General features: G+C 32.4%; 1 protein-coding gene across 1 annotated transcript; it reads right to left on the bottom strand.

Annotated features, from left to right (window-relative positions):
- Positions 1 to 3,862: 3,862 nt before the first annotated feature.
- On the bottom strand, positions 3,863 to 6,771 carry LOC108459788 (phenylalanine ammonia-lyase-like). Its single transcript, XM_017759191.2, has 2 exons — positions 6,238 to 6,771; positions 3,863 to 5,741 (listed from the first exon to the last, which is right to left on the bottom strand). Exons 1-2 carry the CDS (start codon positions 6,612 to 6,614, stop codon positions 3,989 to 3,991), a joined length of 2,130 nt encoding a protein of 709 aa, XP_017614680.2. The 5' UTR covers positions 6,615 to 6,771; the 3' UTR covers positions 3,863 to 3,988.
- Positions 6,772 to 15,152: the final 8,381 nt, after the last annotated feature.

The following is a 15,152-nucleotide window of genomic DNA, read 5'->3' on the forward strand; positions in this document are numbered from 1 at the left end:
GACTACCAATCCAGAGTTAGAAAAATTATTTCATTATTATTTTGGTGTTATAGCCTGATTATAATAGTGCATGAAAAATTTGGTGAAGTAATTTTAACGTTTGAGGGCTTAATTTCTAAAAAGGACTAAATCGCATAAAGGGAAAAAGTTGTGATTTGCTAACAAATAGTGTCAACTAGCCATGGATTATAGGGGTATTTAATGTGCAAGTAGGCCAACTTTTTTAGGCATAGCCGGCCATTGAGACAAAAAAAGAAAAAAAAATCAAGGGTTGTTGGCATTAGGTGGTGTATTTGACTAATAAATAAAATAAAGAGAAAATGTTGTCATCTTTTTCCTACTCTTCCTTCTTCTATCGATTTTTCATCCAAGAAATGGCCATGGGAGCTTGAAATTTTCAGCCACTTATTCCTATCTCTAGTAAGTGATTTAGATGGTTGTTTTTGGTGATTTTTGTGTTTTTGGAACCCCTAAAGCTTAATCTAGCTATAGAGGGGACTGTTTTGCAAAATGGTTGAGAGCTTAGGATTTTTCCATGAAAGCATATGTGATGTTGCTTGAAATTTTGTGGAAGAATATAAGTTATTGTTGTGAAATAAACAACTTTTGTAAAATGATTTTCATGGAAAACACCAAAAAAGACCATTTTGTAAAGTTTGTGAAATAGATAGTAATGTCGTGAAATAATGGAAATTTAGGGTTTCCATAAGAGAGATAAATGGTCGGTTAGGCTTGCCTAATGAGGAAATTCGATAAAAATCAATTTCTGGGCCTGGGGGTAAAATGGTCATTTTGTGAAAGTCTAGGGGCAAAATGGTCCATTTGCCAAAAATGTGAATTGTTGATTGAGTAAATTTATCTAGTGATTAAATGGATAAATTTTTATTATTATTTTAGATCAAGAAATACAACATCCGAACCTAGACTGGGGGAAAGCCAAGCAAGTAGACTAAAATCAACTAGTCGCCTACATTTTGTGATCCGAGGTAAGTTGTATGTTAATAATGCAACTATATATTTATGATGTGTAATTGAGTTTATATGACATAAATTTTCTTATTTTGAATATGAGAATATATGCCAAGAAATTTACGTAGTAAAGACTTTCGTTGAACATTTGGAATAGACTTGGATATTTGTACCGTGATGATGGGTGATAGGTGTGCTAGTGTAAGACATGCCTGGGACATACATCGGCATTGAGACGAGAGCTAGTGTAAGACATGTCTGGGACATGCATCGGCCTCGTGATATACAAGCTAGTGTAAAAACTGCCTGGGACATGGCGTCAGCTTGTTGTGTGTCAATGTAAGACCTGTCTGGGACATGGCATCGACACCGATAAATGAGAGCCAATGTAAGACCTGTCTAGGACATGGCATCAGCCTCACTATATGAAAGCCAGTGTAAGACCATGTCTGGGACATGGCATCGGCATCTTAACCCATGTTAGGGATATTGAATATTCGATAGAATTCTAAATGGTTCAATGCAAGATTTATGATTTATATCGAGATGATAAAGGTTATGATCATGTGATGAGTGTTACAGGTACCTATTTGAAATGTATGAGATGTGGGCTCAAGATATGAAATATGAAATGTAATGGACAACGATGAGTAAGTTGTACCTTCGTCTATTTATGTTATTCATGAATAATCTATGAAAGGTTATGAGCATATTATTTTATAATGATTAGTTTATGTTTATTTTCATGCAACTTACTAAGCTTTATGCTTACCCTATTTCCTTTCCATTTTCTTTTAGTGCCGCCAAAGTAGCTCGAGGATCATCTCTCACGCCGGAGAGGTCAGTCACACTATCATCTGAAGCACTTGGTATAGTTAGATATTTTATTTTGATTATGGCATGTATAGGATCTTGACTTTTGAGTTTTATGTCATTGTCAATTGGTTCATTTTGTATAAGGCCATGGTAAATGGCTAATATTGAAGGTTATTATATGAATGCAAGATAGTCTTTCATGAATGTGAAATTGTTGGCATAGTTGAATACATGAAATATATATATAGACATTAGCTATGCTTGTTGGTTGAGAAATCATGATAAGTTAGACATTTGATATGTTGGTTGGTGTTAGATTGTGTTTCAGGGTGGCAAAGGGCTTGGAAGATAGCCTTATATCATCCACACGGGTAGACACACGGGCGTGTGTCTAGGCCGTGTGTGACACACGATCAGCCCCATGGGCGTGTTGTTCAATCGTGTGTCCCTTGTACGTAAATTTTGCAAGTCAATATGCATGGTAGTAAACACACTGGCAGAGACACGGCCGTGTGTCTCAGCCATGTGGAGGACACGGTCTCTGGCCACGGGCGTGTGCCTTGGCCATATACATTAAATTGGATGCTGACGTCAGAAACAAAATGTTAAGGTTTTTGGATAAGGGCGTGTCATGGCCGTGTGAGGACGTGTGTCAGGCCGTGTGAAAACCCCTGTAGGTTTGAATTTAGAATTTAATTCACACGGGCTCGGGACACGAGCGTGTCCCCTCGTGCTTAGGCCGTGTGAACCATACAGGCTTTTAGCACAGCCATGTCATAATGACCACACGGGGGTGTTGCCCTTCCATACGGGCGTGTTGCCCTTCCATACGGACGTGTGCCCTGCTTCAAGTAGTATTTTTCAAAAGTTTTCATAGATGCTGGGATTAATCTCGGGATATTTCCAAAGCATGATTTGGGTCTCATAGTCTTATATTTAGAGCTTTTAGATTAAAAAGGAAAAATTTTAAATTGGACCTAATTCACATAACTCAGAATTGATGGTATGCATGTGTTTAATTGTGGTAATGCCTCGTATTTCGTCCCGACGTAGGGCACAGGTGTGGGGTATTACATTAATTGTTTTAGCTTATTCATGTTACTGCTATTAAAACTTGTGAATTGCTGCTAAAACATTTCATTGCATTTATTTTATTTCATTTTATTTGCATATTAGTTGTTAATTTAATTAGGACATCTATTACCTCAAATTCTTGTGTTTTCTTAACCAACTTGTAAAACATTAATTTTACAATTGCTAATGAATAGATACAATCCTTGTGGAGATAATACTCTTTTTACTTACTTATTACTTGAAAACGACTGCGTATACTTACAAATCCCGCTGTGAACCAAATATGCAAATTAAGTTAAAAATAATATAAAATTTATATTATATGATCTTTATAAAAATGTTTTTATAAAGTGTCCAATTATTTTATAACACTTCTTATAAATAATATAATTCTTTGCCATAATTTTAGAAGTTTCTTTTCTTTTATAAGTTATGATTAAAATCGTATAACATTTTCCAATGAATAAGCATATTATGCTTTTAATATATAACATGGAAACTTAAATAAGTTATGTCCACGCTTCTTGACCATAACATTTTATAAATAAAATATTATCACTTTTATAACATGTAAATCATTTTTATAATAAACTCTTTAACCATAACTTTAAAAAATTATTTATATAATATAATTTTTGTTATAACTTTATAAAATACACAAATTATTCTTATAATATAATTTTTAGGTTCATAATATAATAAATCTTTGCCCATAACCATTCAAGCACTTATATACGTTAATGCTTATAATATAAAAATTCATAACTAAACTAATAAAAGAGATTTTTAAAAAATTAAATTTGGTTGTACTTATATAATTTTCTTTAAAATTTGAAAATTGTAACACTTAATTAGTGATTATGATGATTAACATGCCTTCCTCCTATAATTAGAAGCGGTTAGACTGAAATGGATCTATTTGTTGGCTTTCTAAACAATACAGTAAAAATCTATGGGATTCGAAGAAATTGCATAAGGGAAAAAAATAAAAAAGATAAAAAGATTCAGTAAAATTTTCTACTTCCAACCATTTCTTAACGTTTCCACGACAGCAAATATCATGAACACTTTTATTAGAAAGATATCATTTCATACATGTTCAAACTTCAAAGATTGAAAGGAAAAGAAACTAGCAGATGGGAAGAGGGGCACCGTTCCACTCCTTTAGACATTCCAACATTGGATCAATGATCTTCCCTTGGCACATAGCAGTGAACACCTTGTCAAACTCCTCACCAGGTGAGGTAACTTTTTGCCCAGTTAGCAACCCAGTTCCAAGCTCCTCCCTCACGAATTTGTACAACGGATATGATCTGCAATCCTTGATCTTGTTTGGAATTGCTGCATTTCCATTCTCAACTCTAACCCTTGCATTCTCAACCTCCTTGGGCAAAACAGCCTTCAATTCGTCTTCAAAAGCTGCAATATTTTGGAAGATTGAAGTGCTTGGATTCTTCTCCATCTCACCCTCTATCATTGCATGCTCCACAAGAACTTGCCTCAACTTTTGCATCAATGGATAGGTAGCACTGGAAGGGTCATCGATATAGGTAAAAATGTATACGCGGTCCACAGCTTGGAGTAAATCCTTTTCACAGAATCTTAAAGGGTGGCGTTCACCATCAGCACCGGTAGTGAGTGTTTTCTTAGCTATCTGGCCCACTGTGTTCTTCACTGTGTCCTTCAAATTATCTTCTAAATGCCTCAAATCAATAGCTTGGCAAAGAGCCACCAAGAATGTTGTCAACATTAGCTTCAAGAGATCGATAGCTTCAGCAGTTTTTAATGCAGAGATTAATCCCAAGGAGTTCACATCTTGGTTGTGTTGCTCAGTACTTTGAACATGGGTGGTGACTGGATTGGCCAAGTATTGGAGCTCAGAACAATAGGAAGCTATTGCAACTTCAGCACCCTTAAAACCATAATCCAGACTTGGGTTCCAACCACTAGAGAGGTTTGTTGGGAGGCCATTGTTGTAGAAATCATTAACAAGTTCAGAGAATTGAGCAAACATAAGTTTCCCGATTGCCGCAATAGCTAAACGAGCATTGTCCATTGAGACACCAATTGGGGTACCCTGGAAGTTGGCACAATGTAATGCCTTGTTCCTTGACACATCTACCAAAGGGTTATCATTGACAGAGTTAATCTCTCTTTCAATCGATTTGGTTGCGAATCTGATCACTTCAATCTGTGGACCAAGCCATTGTGGAGCTGACCTTAGAGCATAGCGATCTTGTTTCGGTTTCTGCAAAGGGTCAATTTCATGGATCCTCTTAGCCGCTGTAACGATAGTGCTTCCCTCAAGTATGTGTTCCATTATAGCAGCGGCCTCGATTTGTCCTGGATGATGCTTCAATTTATGAATCAAATGGTCAGTGAACTCAGGTAATCTACAATTCATGGCTTCAGCAAATATTGCGGCCAAAATTTCTGACAAAACAGCCAATATGTTTGCTTCAAAAAGAACCATGGCAGCCATGGCAGAACCAACTGCAGTGCCATTGACTAGCGCAAGGCCTTCTTTCGGCTGCAACTCAAAGAACCCGGAATCAATATCGGCTACACGAAAGGCTTCTTGGGCATCAAGGGGTTCCCCATTGGGTCCAATGGCTTTGGAATTAGGCCTGCCAGTGAGCAATCCAGCAATATAGGAAAGAGGAATAATATCACCAGATGCAGTAACTGAGCCACGAAGCGGCAAGCATGGGGTGACGTTGTGGTTGAGAAGCTTGGTGATTGCCTCCAGAATTTCGAACCTGATCCCAGAGTATCCCTGGAGCAGGGTGTTCGTCCTAACAAGCATGGAGGCTCGAGTTGCTGAGGGAGAAAGTGTGTGGCATGACTCACTTCCATACCCAAAGATCCCAGCATTCAAGAACCTAAACCAACAAAACACATTCAATGAATGAATAAAACTTTCTTCCACTTTGTGATTATAGCAACTTCCTTCTTTTTCATTTTCAAATATTATATTAATAAATTAATTAACTAATAAACGGTAATTTATTTTATATTTTTGAAATTTTTGTGTAAAGGTAGAGATGGATATTGAATCCCTCGTGAGTTTCACCGGAACCTTGGCTACTAGTGAAAAATTGTACTTGCGCTGGTGTTCACTTGAGGAAACTTAACTGAACATTATTCATCCAAACAGATACAATAGCGAGATTGTATCAAAAAGTAGGGTTTAGTAAAAAACTCCGATCAAATCAAGAAACCAAGAAACCGATTCTACCCCTTTCAAAAAGTACCCAAAAGCTCACAGCAATGGAGTATATAGTCTGATACATGCCTTAAGGTACATATTGCCCGTATCCAATGGGGCAGTTTATGGAAAATGCATACGTTGTTGGTGCATGGATATAAAAAGCTCACCTAATAAGCTCCTTTTGAAGGGTAGCTCCATCCTTGGTTCTTAGACGAGAATTAGCACCAAAACCAGTAGTAATGCCATAGGTGTCAACACCATTGCGGAGGCCTTGAAGGACCCAATAAGAACTAGCATTAACGCCAGCTCTTGCCCCCTCAGAAAGCTCAACCTTGATACCCAACTCACTTTTAGCTACGGCTGCAACTTGAGAAATGGTCAAGGTCTCACCACCAAGCTTCACCAGTGGTCTCCTATACTCAGAAACCATATGTTTCACTTCATCCAAATGGCTTCCCTTGAGAGAGTCAGCTGCAACACCCCAGCTCAAAGGGTCGACAGAAGAAAGAGATGATAATGGCTTCCCTTGAGGGATTCTCTCCATGTTAAAAATTGTAGAAAATGATGGAAATGATAATGACCCAAAAAAAACTTGAACTTCTTAACCAAAATGTGTTGTTGAATGCTTTAACAGAAGAAAGAGAAGGGTGGTTTAAATAGGGAAGAGAAGGAAATAGCAGTCGACACAACTCTAAAAAGTATTGGCTATTTTTTTTTAGAATGAATTGACATTTAAATATACCTTACAAGGTACAAGATACTTTAGGAAACAATTCTACAGGAGGTATAAAATTGTTATAAGTGGATACTCTAATTATTTGGCACATCATTATTATTAATATTAAAATAATGTGTGGATCTTAATATTAATTACCAATCTTTATAATATTTAATAATAATTTAGTTTGATTTATTTTAGCAATATGATATTATAATGCTTTATTTAAAAAGGAAATTTTTAGCTATGTTCACATTATAAATCTTTTACATTTGGCATTAAACTATTTTTACATATGTACATACTTTTTTTTGGCTTATTTGTTTTAAATTCTTTAAATCATATATATATTGTTAAACCGTACAAAATATTTAAGGAAATAATTCTAGTTGGAGGTATAAAACTTGGATACCCTAATTACTTGACACATTATTATTACTAATATTAAAATAATGTGTGAGTCCTATTATTAATTACCAATATTTATAATATTTAACAATAATTGGTTTGATTTATTTTAGTAAAATAATATATATTTATGATATTACAATGTTTCATCTAAACAAGGAATTTTTTGCCATTTCACATTATAAAATTCCTACATTTGGCATTAAATTAGGTTGTCATATTTTCATGCTCTTTTGTCTTATTTGCTTGATAAATTCTTTAAATTATATACATATATACAAATTTACCTGAGTAATGATAGAAGTAAAAATTTAAATTTTGTTATAAAATAAAAAGAGATGGAGAGAATAAAGAACAAAGAAAATATGAAAGCAACAAAGAATGAATTTTATTGATCAAAAGGGTGGTTACAATGCTTAATCAGAGTCTCTATTTATAGGCATAAGAAGTATAAAAGAAATAGAGATCTAATTATAATAACTATTAGAATTTAAAGTACATTAAAACTTTATTTTGATTATGATGGACATCCACTTAATAAGATATTCATAACACTCCCCCTTAAATGTTCATTGGTAGATAATGTGCCTCATTAAAACCTTATTAAGAAAAACCCTGTAGGATAAAAACCTAATGAAGGAAAAAGAGTACACGATCTATAATACGCATATTATGCTGTCTCATTAAAAACCTTACCATGAAAACCCAGTGAGACAAAACCTCAATTAAGAGAAAAAAAGTACAATGCGTATTTACTCCCCTTCATGAAAATATAACATACTTTCTCATATTCTACGTATTCAATCTTGAATACTAGTTTTCCAAATGACTATTTGAATGTATTGCTAAGTATTTATACCACCATTCTTTTGAAAATCATGAGTGAGGAAAAATTTTGGGGAATCATATTTTGATCTTTTCAGGAATTTCAACAATAATCATAGTAAACTTTAATCACGATCATTCTATAAAAGATCAGGAATTTCAACAATAATCATAGTAAACTTTAATCATGATCCTTCTATTAAAATACAAATAGGTATTTTGGATCATTTTATAATCCTATTTCAACTACTATTGACTAAGTCAAATTTACCATATATGTTCAATTATTTCAATGCATATAAATGAAAAATTCGAGAATTTCAATATGCTTCTAGCATTTTAAATTCTTCAAGGATTTTAATATAAATTTTACTATATAGTGATTCATAAAAGGTTGTAACGATATCCATTAGATGCAAGCTATATCTTTTATGAATTGTCAATTTAATAATATATCTAAAGGTTATTGCATCCACCACAAAAGAATATTATATATTTTCATAATCAATGCTAGGACTTAACGAAAAAATTCATATTTTTATTCCACTTTTGCAAAACTACTTTAATTGCACCTTCACTGGCTTTATACCTTTAGATATTTGGACTACTGGTCCAAAAACTCCACAAATTTAATTGTACTTGAGTTGCGTCTTTCTATTTTGATCAATTTATTCGATATCTATATTTCTCAATAGATTTATTCAGGATCCTCCTTTTATTTCATTATCTCAATGATAATATTGCATGCAAAATCATAGTCGACCACTTTTATTATTTGGTTTCACATTTTCTCGAATTGACATAACTTATTTGGAGAATGACGAAAATCGGAGGAAGCCACCATAGATAGTTCTCGGGAAATCATCGAATTCATCTCAAAGTTTCTTCTTCCTTTCTCTTTTAATTGTTCTTAGTTTATAAACATGATTGCAAATAATTTTATTTCTTTTTCATTAACGATAATGACTTAAATTTGTTTCAACTAGGATGGTTACAATAACTTGATTCGATTCGTTCAATTTATGTTTATATTGTTTCGTGCCTCAATGGTTTATGCTGCCAATTAAAATCATTCATGTTGTTCACGCATTAAGATATGTTTGACTACATTAGAATTAATCGCTTAATCCGAAACTAGATGGTGATTAATGAATGTAATAATTGGAAGATGCATGCAGAATTTATATATGAACAAGAATAAATTAAAGGTTCATAATAATTCCAAAAGAACACTATTGCCTTGGATAACATTAGATTTATGTAATTAAATTGTTTTAAACCTAACCAGTCCCTGCCTTGGATAACATTAGATTTATGTAATTAAATTGTTTCAAACCTAACCCGTCCCTGTTACTTTGCATAAATTCTAAGGAATCCTTAGTTAAATGGTGACATGAAAATATGCACGTTTTTCCTAAGTGACAAACCTAAGATCTCGAAAGAGTTTATGATTTAGATTCCAAGTTCATAAATGATTGAGTTGCCATGAAATTTTTTCGATACATTGTTAAACATGATAAAGAATGAATTGAATTAAGAGTTTTAATTGTTTTAGCTTATTCATGTTACTGCTATCAAAAATAGTGAATTGTTGCTAAAACATTTCATTGCATTTATTTTATTTAATTTCATTTGCATATTAGTTGTTAATTTAATTAGGACATCCGTCACCTTAAATTCTTTTGTTTTCTTAACTAACTTGTAAAACATTAATTTTACAATTGCTGATGAATAGATACAGTCCTTGTGGAGATAATACTCTTTTACTTACTTATTACTTGATAACGGCTGTGTATATTTACAAATCCGCTATGAACCGAATATGCAAATTAAGTTAAAAATAATATAAAATTTATAATATATGACCTTTATAAAAAATGTTTTTGTAAAATGTCCAATTATTTTTATAACACTTCTTATAAATAATATAATTCTTTGCCGTAATTTTAGAAGTTCTTTTTTTTACAAGTTATGATTAAAATCGATTACATTTTTCAATGAATAAGCATATTATGCTTATAATATATAACATGGAAACATAAATAAGTTATGTCCACACTTTTGACCATAACATTTTATAAATAAAATATTATCAATTTTAAATCATTTTTATAATAAACTCTTTAATCATAACTTTAAAAAAATATTTATATAATAAAATTTTTGTTATAACTTTATAAAATACACAAATTATTCTTATAATATAATTTTTAGGTACATAATATAATAAATCTTTGCCCATAACCATTCAAGCACTTATATACCTTAATGCTTATGATATAAAAATTCATAACTAAACTTGTAAAAGAGATTTTTAAAAAATTAAATTTGGTTGTACTTATATAATTACTTTAATTTTCACCTTTTTTAAAATCGAAAATTGTAACACTTAATTAGTGATTATGATGATTAACATGCCTTCCTCCTATAATTAGAAGCGGTTAGACTGAAATGGATCTATTTGTTGGCTTTCTAAGTAAAAAACTATGGGATAGAAAATATCATGAACACTTTTATTAGAAAGATATCATTTCATACATATTCAAACTTCAAAGATTGGAAGGAAAGATCGGATAGCAAACTTTAATATAACAGCCCGATTTAAACCTTATTCGGAACGGTAGTTTCAAGACTACAAATCCGAGTTAGAAAAATATTTTAAAAATATTTTTTGTGTTTATTATGTGTGAATTTATATATGTAAAAATTTTGTGTTTTAATTTTACTGTTTGAGTGTCGATTTAATTAAAAGGGCTTAATCGCGTAAAATAAAAATTTGATGGTTTAATTTGTAAAGAGTTGAATTGTTATTGTCTTTAAAAATAGAGGCATTTATAATGCAATATTACCATGTTAGCTTAAGGTGGACAATTATAGCCATTAGATATAATGGTTTTATATTTTATTATAAAGGTTATTAATGTAAAATATTAAATAACATATATGTTATCATAAAACATAAAATAAACATAAGTGTTCATCTTTATTTCTTGGTGACCGACACATTAAAAGAAAAGAAAGAAACAAAGCTTAGGGTATATATGCTGTAAATTTATAAGCAAATATATGCTGTAAATTTTGAATATATATGAATGTAAAATGCTGATTTAAATTTTATGAGCTTGTATATATGATAGCCGGATATGTATTTAATTGGGAACTATGTTTACGAGTTCGATTCAACCGAGTTACGACGTCTGAAAGCCTCGTACAAACCTTAGGAATATCTAGGATACGTATGTCATGATATAGGATTTTCGATATGTGTTCTCGTGAAACACCACGTCTGGGACGTTAGCATCGATATATGTGGTTACGTGTAAGATCATGTCTGGGACATTGACATCGTATTTGATTCGTGTAAGACTGAAACACCCCTTACCCGTATTCGATGACGGAACAGGGTACGAGGCGTTACCGAACATAAACTCACACAATCATGCAAAACTGAGACTTGAATTTTTGTTCAAATTTAAAAATTTTCCTTCACATGCATATCGTCCCTTATATGGGTCCTCAAGACCCAAAACATACATTGGATGTGGTTCAGGACTAAACCGAGAACTTTCAGAACTTTCATATTACTTAGAAAATTTTCTTATTTTGGAGGGTCACACGCCCGTGTGGGTAGGCTGTGTGATCTCAAACGCCCGTGTGGCTTGGGACACGCCCGTGTTCTAAACCTGTGTAACTCTCTGTTTATGATGTCATTAGCAAAATAGGGTCACACGGCCAAGTCACACGCCTATGTGCTAAGGTCGTGTCCTTCACACGGCTGAGACACACGGCCGTGTCTCTGCCCGTGTGTTTACTACTGGGTATTCTATTTTACCTAATTAGGGTGCAAGGGACACATTGCCAGATCACACGCCCATGAGGCTGACCGTGTGTCACACACGGCCTAGACACACGTCCGTGTGTCTACCCGTGTGGACAATTTCAAGGCTATTTTCCAAGCCATTTGCCACGCTCTTATGCCAACATATATACACACATCATACTTAGCCATTCAACAACATAACCACTTGACCACATTCAACCATCACTCATCAAGCAAATATAAACCACCTCATAAGACATTGACATACACATGAATAATAATAAGATCAACATAAGCCATCCTTTATGGCTATATATACAAATTGGAGTATTAAATCATCATAAGCCAATACGTATGGCTAAATAACATAACACATAAACAAAGTAACTTAGTCCCTATACATGCCATAAGCTTCAGAGGTTTGTATTCACTTTTACCCCACGATGATAATTTGATAGTGTGATAGCATTTCTGGCAATCTCCGACCCGAGCTAGCTTAGTGACCCTATAGGACATAGGAAAAAAAGGGGGTAAGCTATATAGATTAGTAAGTCTATTTGAAAATAATGAGCAATTATTAACATGCTTCTACTAATTCTCACAATATGATCTCAAGGTAATACAAGCATAATTGCACTTTTTACTTATGTTCATGTCAAGATGTTTTCTCAAGTCATAGTCACCAAATTATTTATAACTGGAGCTATGGAACTCCAAATTAAGATCCGTTAATTTTTCCAAAAACTAAACTCGCATATATTCTTTAACATAAAATTTTCGGAATTTTTTGGTTTAGCGAATATAAATGATTGATTGTAATGGATGAAGCCACTAATGTAGTCGGTTTGAAAATAATGATAAGTTTTATTGAAATTAATTGAATATATTTTAAACTGCTTATATACAATGAAGCATTACCTTTATAAGTGCTTCCTTTTATATTTGATAATGCAACAATTGGTTTTTTATCAATTATTACTTCCAACAATTGCCCTTCAATTTCTGCTCGACTTCTTCATAATGCGACGGACATAAGTTATTTCCTGCATATACGTCACAAAATTTTTAAAAAAGATCTATAAAAATAATTTTAAGATATCTAAAAAATATTACCTTACAGATGTTCACTTTCATTTATCAATTATCATCTCTCACTTGATTTTTTTACAAATTAATGTAAGAAGGAACATTAACCATAATGTAAGAGTGCGTATATGAACACAAATGTAAGTTAGAAAATATGAAGTAGGATTAAGAGTTAAAAGTGAAATATATTTATATTCTTTTTTTTTTTTTATAAAATAACACTAATTTGTATAGTAGTCTTCTTACATTTCCTGGTTGGCAATGTTTCAATATCACTGCAAATAATTTTCCAAGTGTTGTGGCATTTATGTGTATTCACTTCATTTAAGCAATCTGAAAATTACTCTATTTTCTGCAACTTCTTTAAATGATAAATATGAAGTACCATTTACGGTTAAAAGATCTTAAAATGAAATTGGGTCTCTAACATGATTCAACAATAATCTAAAGTAGAATCTTTCACCTTCTTTTGATTAGCTTTACTTATACAACCAATGACCTCTCTATCTCTTCTTTCTCTCCATTCTTGTGTTTTTTTTTTAATTCCATAAATAATGCTTAGGGAACTCTTTATACAAATATTGTCATGCTTTGCTATGTTTTGCACATGTTGCAAAGTACTCTGTAAATATTGTTCTTGATGTGTGATCCCATCTCAAAACATGCTCTAGATTTTGATTTTTCGAATAACACATAATTTGTTTGCTCGGATGCTGTAACTATAAGCTAATTACCGTCGTTGATATTTTATTTAACTCAAAATAAAAAATTCTCCATAAAGCTTCTTGAGGAGAAACCCGCCCTCCGTCTTGAAACTTTTTTTTTCATCAACAACATTTTTTCCATTATCTTGTGTGATGTAAAGATACTTGACAGCTTTAACATTTGAACATATCTCGACATTTATGTGAGAATTGTATTTTGTCAATAGAAAAGGACAGTATGGTACAACCCATTGATTATTCACTATTTTGCTATTTATTTTCACAAGATTATGGTTTCGTATTTTATAAATTGGATATCCATCTTGTCCTTGTAATTAGGGGCGAAACCAGTAATTTTTTGGAGGGATCTGAAGTAAATTATAATTATTTGAGGGGTTAAAATAAAATTTTACCACTGTATTAATTTATGTTCTTAAAATTTCTAAAGGGGTTCTAAAGAAATTCTACCACTTTTGGGGGACAAGGCCACTACTAGCCTCCCTCTAGCTTCACAACTGCTTGTAATGTTTATGAAGAAAAAGCTCTAGGAGAAATGAAACTTACACTATTGGCGATGCATGATTTTGTATTTCCAGCTCTTCCACAATGACCATGAATCATATGTTTTATAACTAATTCATGTAGCTCTGAAAATTGATTTTTATTTGGAATCTCTGCAAAAACAAACTTATCAAATTGATCTCATGACAAAATCTTAGATCCTTCTTGTAATATGATCAAAATATGAGCGTGAGGCAATCTTGTCTTTTGAAATTCAATAACATGAACATGACCTGTAACTTTTCCAAATATTTATTTATTAAAAATTTGATCTTTAAGATCTTGCAATTTGGCTCGAAATACTCGTTAAATTCTGTCTTCTTGAGGAAGTTGGCCTTCTTTCAATTCATCAATAATTTCTTTCCATCCTGGATTGGATGTCATAGATATAAAAATGTTTGGCTTTCCAAATTTTAATACTAAATCCATAGCATCTAAGTATCTAGGTCGCATATCTATGAGCCCACTAATAAACTTTGTTTGAAGAATCTATCATTTTCTCAACTTAACTTTCTCTTATCTCGACAACCATACATTCTCAACAATACCTTGATATAATTCAAATTTAATTTTTGATTGTTGAACAATATATTTTCCTGTAAAGGCATATTATTTTGGATATGTTGAATCAATAACTTTAGCTAAACACACTCTTGACTTGCCTCGTGCGTTGCAATTGTTTTTCATAATTTGAAAAGGCAACAGCTAATATCCGCTTTGTTAAACGCCATGATATAACAGTACCTCTACATGTAAATAAATATCACATTTGAGATCGACTTTTATGTGGATCCGACAAATATCCAGTATTAGCATAGCCCAAAGAAAGGTACCAATAAATTAAATACAAATTCTTCTCTTTCTTTTTTCTGGATAGTGTATAGAATATAAATAAAAAAAGGTTTATATCATATTATTTTTTTGTTCTAGAATAGAAGCATTTTATGCGACTTTCCCATC

This window comes from Gossypium arboreum, chromosome 4 (assembly GCF_025698485.1).
Source record: "Gossypium arboreum isolate Shixiya-1 chromosome 4, ASM2569848v2, whole genome shotgun sequence".
Taxonomy (NCBI): domain Eukaryota; kingdom Viridiplantae; phylum Streptophyta; class Magnoliopsida; order Malvales; family Malvaceae; genus Gossypium; species Gossypium arboreum.